The 9683-nt window shown below is 37.0% G+C and overlaps 1 protein-coding gene across 2 annotated transcripts in view; it reads right to left on the bottom strand.

Moving 5' to 3' along the window:
• LOC106873453 (axonemal dynein light chain domain-containing protein 1) overlaps positions 1-9683 on the bottom strand; it is a 102241-nt gene that overhangs the window by 25701 nt on the left and 66857 nt on the right. For both annotated transcript variants that reach the window (XM_014920813.2, XM_014920812.2), the window contains exon 21: positions 4300-4362. In XM_014920813.2, coding sequence (XP_014776299.1) covers positions 4300-4362 — 63 coding nt within the window. The remainder of the gene's footprint in view (positions 1-4299; positions 4363-9683) is intronic.

Below are 9683 nucleotides of genomic sequence, written 5' to 3'. Positions count from 1 at the left end.
AGAACCAGTTTCGATCCTTGAGATCTTTTCAACAGTAAATATGAATAATATATTTTTTAAAAATTATTGAAAAATTAAATTTTGGTAAATTTAAAAGAAAAGTCTTTTTAAAGACATATTTGTATAGTATTCAAGTAACAGCGGCATTTTTCCTGCTTCTGCCTGTCTCTGTTTCACTCATCGTCGTTGTTTAACGTCCGCTTTCCATGCTAGCATGGGTTGGATGGTTTGAGTGAGGGTTGGCAAGCCAGAAGGCTGCACCAGGCTCCAATCTGATCTGGCAAAGTTTCTACAGCTGGATTGCCCTTCCTAACACCAACTACCCCAAGAGTGTAGTGGGTGCTTTTTACATGCCACCAGCACGAGGGCCAGTCAGGCGGTACTGGCATTGACCACACTTGAATGGTGCTTTTTACATGCCACCGGCATGGGAGCCAGTCAGGCAGCACTGGCAATGACCATGCTTGGATGGTGCTTTTTATGTGCCACCAGCATGGGACCAGTCAGGCGGCACTGGCAATGCATATATAAGTATATATAAAAAGAAGTTCCAGGTATGGAAGCAAGGTCATGAATCAAAGGGCCTTAGAGTTAACCTAGCAAAAACCAAAGTCTTAAAAAGTAGGAAGGCAGACAAATCACAAATTCATTCAAGTATATGGCTCTGCTCAATCTGTAGAAAAGGTGTAGGTAGAAACGCCATAAGATGCACCTAATGTAAGCTTTGGATTCATAAAAGGTGCAGCAACATCAGAGGAAGGTTAACAGAGAAATTAACTTTTGTATGTAGAAGGAGCACAGATACAATAAATGCTGAAAATGCAAAGAAAATAGACTCCATCAGCTGCCAGGTGGGCAAGCTAGAGGTAGTAGATAGCTTTCAAGTTGGTAGTGGAGGTAGATGCTCCAAGAGCGTAGCTGTGAGAATAAGATTAGGCTGATGACAGGTGACCGAGACCTTTGGAGATGTGCTGTGCTTGAGAGGACCCATCAAGCCAAGTGCACCCATGCTGGTGGCACATAAAGAACATCTTTTGAACGTTGGGCCTCACAGAGGCAAAGTGGCTGAGTTTCTTTCGATCGTTGGGCTTGACAGAGGCAAAGTGGCTGAGTTCCTTTTGAGCATTAGGCCTCATGGAGGCAAAGCGGCTGAGTTCCTTTCAAGTGTTGGACCTCACAGAGGTAAGGTGGCTGAGGTTCATTTGAGTGTTTGGCCTCACGGAGGCAAAGTGGCTGAGTTCCTTTCAAGAGTTGGGCCTCATAGAGGCAATGATCAAGACCTTTGGCATTATGTCATGCTTGATTGACTTTTACATGCCAGTGGCATGTATATATAATCATCACTAAATGTGACTAGGGTGTTAAAAACACCTACATTGCAAGAAATAAGAGCTAAAATGCTCTAATGCTGCAGTCAAAGTACATAATTGTATACATATATATATACTGACAGGGACTGTAATCATCCAAAAACACATTAATGATTTGCTAAATCTCCCATAGAGTATAAGGATTTCTTGAACAGTGTTTTTGGACGATTAGAGTTCCTATCAGTATATATGTATACAATTATATGCTTTGACTACAACATTAGAGCATCTTAGCTCTTATTTCTAGCAATATAAGTGTTTCTAACACCCTAGTCACATTTAGTGATGATTATAGTTTTCCTTTTCGGTGAAACATTGTAAACTACTGTCTACATTAATTTTCTGTGTACACATTAGCAATCCATTGAATCATCCATAGATTTCTATGATGAAAACATATATACTGATAGAGAATAAAGTCTGAAAACTACTAAGGTTGAGCCAGTCCTTACTGATGAGACAACAGAAACTGCCGAAACTGATTGTCAGTATAAAGAATTTTCAAACGATGTTTTTGGATGATTACAGTCCCTGTCAGTATATATGTATGTAATTGTGTGCGTTAACTACATCATTAGAGCATTTTAGCTCTTATTTCTAGCAATGTAGGTGTTTAGGCATGGCTGTGTGGTAAGGAGCTTGCTTCCCAATCACATGGTTCCAGGTTCAGTCCCACTGCATAGCACCTTGGGCAAATGTCTTCTACTATAGCCTCTGACCAACCAAAACCTTGTGAATGGATTTGGTAGACAGAAACTGAAAGAAGCCCATTGCATATATGTATATATCTATGTGTGTGTGTGTCTTTATGTCTGTGTTTGTCACCCACCACTGTTTGACAACCAGTGTTGGTGTGTTTACATTCCTGTAATTTAGCAGTTCAGCAAAAGGTGACCAGGCTTAAAAGAAAAAACAAAGAATAAGTCCTGGGGTTGATTTCTTCAACTGAAACCCTTCGAAGTGGTGCCCCAGTATGGACGCAGTCTAATGATTGAAACAAGTAAGAGATAAAAGATATCACCATCATCATCATCAATATTTAATGTCCATTGTCCATGCTGGCAAGGACTGGACAGTTTGACCAGGGCTGGTAAGCTGAGGGGCTGCACCAGACTTCAGTCTGATTTAACACGGTTTCTATAGCAGGATGCCCTTCCTAACACCAACCACTCTGAGAGTGTAATGGGTGCTTTTGCGTACTACTGGCACAGGGTACCAGTTGCATGACACTGACTGCAGCCACAACAATGATTTCGCTTGGTTTGACAGGTGTTCTCAAGCACAGCATATTGCCAAAGGTCTCAGTCACTAGTCATTACCTCCATGAGGCTCACATTACCACCATATGTGTGTGTGTGTGTGTATATATATATATATATATATATATATATATATTTAGATATATATAGATATACATATACATATACATTTACATATAGATATAACTACATACATGCATACAATTATATGTGCGTGTGTGTGTGTATGTATATATATATACATATATATATATATATCATCATCATCATCATCATCATTTAACGTCCGCTTTCCATGCTTGCATGGGTTGGACGATTTGACTGAGGACTGGTGAAACCAGATGGCTACACCAGGCTCCAATCTGATCTGGCAGAGTTTCTACAGCTGGATGCCCTTCCTAACGCCAACCACTCCATACATATATATACGTATATATATGTACAATGAGTTTTCACACAGTTTCTGTCTACCAAATTCACTCAACAGCCGTTAGTCAGGTCGGGGTGATAGTTGAAGACATTTATCCAACATGCAACACAGTGGGACTGAACCCAAAAATACTTGGTTACAAAGCAAGCTTCTTAACCACACAGCCATGCCTCCAAAATCTAAATACTCCCGTCTTCACACATGGTTTTGGCTGTATTCCCTAAAATTTTACCTTATTTTCTCATAAATGAGAAACAAATTTTAATTATTAAATTCAGTTTTTTGTTCTGCTATTCATTCCACTTATCTGTTCCATACACAGAATAAATTATTCACTACATCATTTTTAACTGAATGTCTAAAGCTTTCCATGTATATCTGTAATTATATTTCCTTATCTTAAAAAGGTGGTTATTTTTTAAAACTTACCTTTAAAGGCTTTTTGTTCTCATCTTTAATACAACTCACATAACGTTCAGCTAACATTTAACTGTTTCTAATGTAATCCATTTTCTGTAAACCAGCTCTAAATACTTAGAAAGTTATCAGTACAGACCACTGGACATAAACTTTTCATTAAATGACACAGAGCAACCTTATATGGGCTCAGAAGAGATGGATTGAGACAAGTGCCCAAAATAGAGGACAAGAGATATTTGAGCAATCACTAGTAGTTGGCAGTGTTTGGAGTAATAACAAAAGATCTTTAAAAAAATGGGAAGAGTGATGTTGAAGCAGCATGACTGGAAACTTCCATTGTTATTGATTATTTGATCAAAGGAACCAAAATGAGAAACAAAACAATATATATATATATATAAGCACATCATCATATAACATACTTTTTCCATGCTGGCATAGGTAATATAATATATATACATATGTGTATGTATGTATGTTTGTATGTATGTGTGTATACGTGTGTGTGTGTGTGTCCGTATGTATGTGTGTACCGAAACTGGAGCTTAACTATAGTCTGTCCATAGCACTTACTCAGCATTACCTGACACCTTTGGGTCCTATTGACACCATTACCTCTCATAACCTCTATATCTGTATATATACATATATATATATATATATATATATATATATATATATATATATATATGTACACACACACATACAACTATCAAAAACACCTGTTTACTTGTTTACTTTTGTAACATGAGAAAAGTATGCAGAGTTATTTAAAGAATAATTTACAAACAAATTTGGGATAATATAAAAAGTAACTTACTTCAAATCATAGACAGCATCACTTGGAAATTCCTTTGTTATTTCACGTACGTCAGTTATATCTCTAATGTATTGGGGGAAAAAACGAAGAAAAAAACAAAAGAAGTGAGATTTTTTGAGTAGGGACCAATGATTTTATGATAACATAAAATTGGAGTAAAAGTAAAGTTTATAAAGCAAGGAACTAAAAATAAAAGAGGTAGACATTGATACAGTAGCAATATAGTTAGATATGTGGGGGTCTAGCTTGACTCTGCCTGAGATTTGAAACCAAACCCACCAGCTTGTTGCTTATCAAAACAAGCGGGAAATCCTCCACACTAGATGATTGATGAGGAAACACTCCATCCCCTAGGACCTGTACTGGTCAAGGAAAGGTCAGTCTTTTGACCTTTGCTTGACATGCTAAGAGAGGCTTTTGACCATAAGAAAGGTGATGCCACCTTTATCGTTTCTTCCTTTCTAGTCAGCACCATGACTGCCTTACTCTTTCCCTCTCTACTGACAGACAACCTTTTTCTACATATCAACTACTAACTAGCGAGTCATCCTTGTCGTCACTATCACTAGAATTGCTAATGTCTCTGTAACAACCTGTTGGGTAAACAAATAAATATATGTAAATAACATTTCTTCCTTCTTGGAGTTAATTTTTCGATGTTCACTGGTTACTCCGACACGAGAACCTTAAAATGTTACATCTATATGCTACATTTAGTAGTGGGCTACCTCATATCGAATTGATATTGCACATCAAATCTAGTCTGCTACAGATATAGTTCAAAGTAAAACACACAGGAAAGACAAAAAAGAAAAGAATTGTATACCCTTTTCTATTACATATAATATGTATAATGTATACAAAAGTCATACACATTATATTTAACCCTCACTTCAAACTGTTTATGGTTTCTTCATAAGATCTATTTTCATGGTGAGACTAAATATATGTTTTAGACTGGTGCACTCAAACTGGAGTCCTCATCTTTGTTCTTATAGGTCACAAGGTTTTGTCCAGTGTACTCTCAGGCCTTCTTTACATGCTTGTTCTATTTGGCAATGTTCCCAGAATTTTAAAGTGAAACCTTCTTTATTAAATCCATGGGAGTTGATTCTTCTCATCATGTTGTCCAATAGAGTAAAAACCATTTGACTGACCCAGAGAATTTCTTACTTTCCATAATTGGGTTCAGAGTTTATTTCTTTCAACATGCTATTCCTTCCTCTACCTCTCTCCCCCTCCATTCCCTTTTTCTTTCCTTCTCTCTTAGTCACTCACTCCTCCTCCCATTATTCTCCTCTCCATCCATTCTACCGCCCTTCTCCCCTTCCCCTCTCCCTTTCTTTTCCTCTTTTTTAAGTTTTATATCAGGCTGAGTAAAAAGTGAGCAACGTTTTGAAACAGGAAATTCATCACAATATATTTCAACAACGCAGAAATTTCATTCATCAAAGTAATTACCATTACAATCAACACATTTTTGCCTATGAGTTACAAGTTTGTTTATTCCGGTAACATAAAAATCTGGAGTTCTGGAGCTGATGAACTCTTTGATCACACTTTCAGCATCGGTTTGATTTTTTAACTCCTTCTTTCGCAGGAAACCATCAAGGTGTTTGGAAAAGTGGTAGTTGGTATGAGAAAGATCTGGGGAATAAGTTGGGTAAGGAAGAACTTCATAGCCAAGTTCCCTCAACTTCTGGAGCGTCATTAAGGAAACATGTGGTCGAGCATTGTCATGAAGAATAACTGGCCCTCTGCTGTTGACCAGTCTGGGATGGAGGAGTAGCAGTTTTTCATTCATTTTGGCAATTTCAAGGCAATATTTTCTGCAGTAATGGTTTTTCTGAGTTTTAAGAAGCTATAGTTGATGAGTCCAGCAATACACTACCAAACAGTCACCATAACCATCTTTTTGAAGAGCTCAGGTCTAGGGAAGGTTTTCGGGGCTTCATTTTAGTCTAACCACTGTAAGAACATTTTTCATTTGATACAGAATCTACTTTTCGTGGCAAGTTACAATACAGTTGAGAAATGGATCAGTCTGTTTATGAAGAAGAAGCAATAAGCAAATTTCATATTTGTACATTTTCTGATTTTCATTCAAATCGTGTAGTACCCATTTGTCAAGCTTTTCTGATTGCATGCAAATGGTTGCTGGCAGTTTTCTGGCTAACTTGAAGTTCTTTTGTCAGTTCTTGGGTGGTTTTATGTGGATCTTTTTCAATGACAGTTTTTAAATGACTGTCTTTGATGACAGATGGGCGTCCACTATGCTCATGATCTTCAAGGCTCAGGTCTCCACTGAGAAATCGTTTAAACCACTTTCGAGCTGATCACTCACTGGTCATTTCCTCACCAAATGTTTCGTTGATATTGCAAGCAGTTTCAGCTGCTTTACATCCTTTCTTGAAGTTGAATAGCAACATTGCTCAAATATCATAGTTCCATTGTGATTGTAACAACAGTGAAAAATATATCAATGTTAATTTATTGATGCATTTGGGCAAGTCTATGTCTGTATTATCAGACAATTGCAAAAAAAATGTTTTAAAAAATTCAAAACTATATAAAAATCTGGTACAAATTCTTCATGGTTCAAAACGTTGCTTATGTTTTTACTCAACCCAGTTAGCTCAAAAGTTAGTAAAACAAATATTTAAGTTGGTACTTGAAAAAACATAGGAAGAATCTCTCCCAAAGCTATCAAGTTAGAAAACAGAAATAGAAAAACAATATGTGAACATCAGTCCAGTCCTTTTTTAATGTTGATGCTTCCAGGCTCACAAGGAGCAAATAGCAAGAAATAGAAAAGCAATGTCACACGCAAATCACATAAAAAGCTGGCACAAGGGAACTGAACAGCAATATCAACTATGTCTCAGTGCTGATGTTGTCAAACAGTCCATGACTAGACAATAGTCTACTGAGGAAAAGTAAACAAAGGTCTATGAATTGCAAACAAAAGAGATCTTCTTTTGCAATGTTCTCTTCAGGATAACCATGAAAATACCCTTCAATCAAATAGACAATTATATCAGCTGAGTTTTCAGAGCATGTTAGATCTAACAGTACCTTGGATGAGAAATAATAAAACACTTCAGAAAGAATCTTAAGAAACTGATAAAATAAATTCAAAGATGTGAATTTTAACAGGAAAGAAGATCTTTTCTTTTACTTGTTTCAATCATCTTTTTTTATTTGTGGTCATGCTGGGGCACCACCATCAAGGGTTTTAGTTGAACAAATCAACCCCAGGACTTAGTTTTTAAAGTCTGATACTTATTCTATCAGTCTCTTTTACTGAACTTGGTGGGATATAAACACACCAACATCAGCACTGAGGTGTAGTTGACGTTGCTATTCCCTTGCGCTTGCTCTGACTCTTTGTGTGTGTGTGTGTGTGTGTGTGCGTGCATATGTGCGTGCTTGCATGCATGTGTGTGTGCGTGTGTGCATGTGTGTGCGGAAGCTTACATAGAGTGGCTTATGTGTGACGTTGCTCTTCTATTTATATCCATGATAAAAATAAATGGTAAGAACGTTGACATTGACATGTATTTCTGCTTACAGTTATCAAATGGCTTAATGCACAGATTAATATTAAGTTCTGTCACTCAGTCAACTCAATCAAATATTTTGTTCAAGTATATCAGCAAACAACTTGTGTGGTTAGAAGTTTGCTTCTCAACCGCATGGTCTCAGGTTCAGTCCCACTATTTGACACTTTGGGCAAGTGTCTTCTACTGTAACCTTGGGCCGACCAAAGCCTTGTGAGTGGATTTGGTAGACAGAAACTGAAAGTTAAGACGGTGAGCTGGCAGAAACGTTAGCATGCTGGACGAAATGCTTAGCAGTATTTCGTCTGCCGTTACGTCCTGAGTTCAGATTCTGCCGAGGTCGACTTTGCCTTTCATCCTTTCGGGGTCAATAAATTAAGTACCAGTTATGCACTGGGGTCAATGTAATCGACTTACTCCCTTTGTCTGTCCTTGTTTGTTACCTCTATGTTCAGTCCCTTGTGGGCAGGCAATAAAGAAATAAGAAACTGAAAGAAGCTCATCATATATATATGTATTTATCTATGTGTGTGTGTCTTTGTGACAGTGTGTCTCCCCCACTACTGCTTGACAACCAGTGTTGGAGTGTTTACATCCCCAGTTCAGCAAAAGAGACTGATGGAATAAGTATCAAGCTTTAAAAAATAAGTCCTGGGGTTGATTTGTTTCACTAAAACCCTTCAAGGTAGTACTCCAGCATGGCCGCAATTATAAATTACTGAAACAAGTAGAAGGAAAAATAAAAGATGAAGAGTTCCTATTAGTAGTGAAGGTATTAACTGTAATGAAGCATGCTGATGCATTTTTAAATTTCCAATTGACAACATCTTGTCATCCATCATGAACATGTTTACTTGGAAAATAAACAGATCCTACTTTACTAAAGAAAATGGTTTAGAACACACATTCACTCTCAGATATACAACTTTGTATCCATCAACTTTTAGTCAAGAAGATTCCTTAGGATATACAATATTTTATTTTGAAGCTTCATCTCTATAAAGCTGGTGTAAAAACAAATAGAGTTGGAGAAAATTAAATGGCTCTGTAGATGGCCATCTTGACATTTTGAAATATGAAATCTTGATAAGTGCCTACTCTATTTGTCCAGTCCTGTAGATGTTTTTGCCATCATATTTGTTTCACGGTGTTACAGGCTTAACATCCTTCAAGGATTTGCAAAAGAAAAAAAAAAAATTCCAGAACATCTGTGCACCATATACGGGAAGAAATATTTCAAGCAAAAGTTTCTTGAAAATTATATATAATGGGAGGGTATTAAGATAAAAGCCAACCAATCTCAGAAATTTGATAGCCATTTTGCCATATATATACAAGGTCTGATCAAAAAGTATAGGACTGTTTCTATGGTGACAGAGCTCAAATATACAGAGTGAAGCTGCTAAGCACTGATTGACTTTGAACTCTATCACTAAGTTATGACATTCTCCCTCACATCCATCATTCATAGTAAAGTGTATAAAGTTTGGTCATCTCAAACAGAAGATCAGATTTCAGGTGCACAAGATCTTGATTCTTTTAGTCTTTTACTTGTTCAGTCATTTGACTGCAGTCATGCTGGAGCATTGCCTTAAAGGGATTTTTAGTCGAAGAAATCAACCCCAGGACTTATTTTTTGTAAGCCTAGTACTTATTCTATCAGTCTCTTTTTGCTGAACTGCTAAGTTATGGGGATGTAAACACACTAACATTGGTTGCCAAGCGATGGTGGGGAGGACAAATGCAGACACAAAACTGCACACATAAATATATACACACACACACACATATATATATATATATATATATATATATATATATATA

This window comes from Octopus bimaculoides, chromosome 2, assembly GCF_001194135.2.
Source record: "Octopus bimaculoides isolate UCB-OBI-ISO-001 chromosome 2, ASM119413v2, whole genome shotgun sequence".
NCBI lineage: Eukaryota > Metazoa > Mollusca > Cephalopoda > Octopoda > Octopodidae > Octopus > Octopus bimaculoides.
The sequence above is the reverse complement of the archived record's forward strand: the minus strand, read 5'-3'. Positions and strand labels throughout refer to the sequence as shown.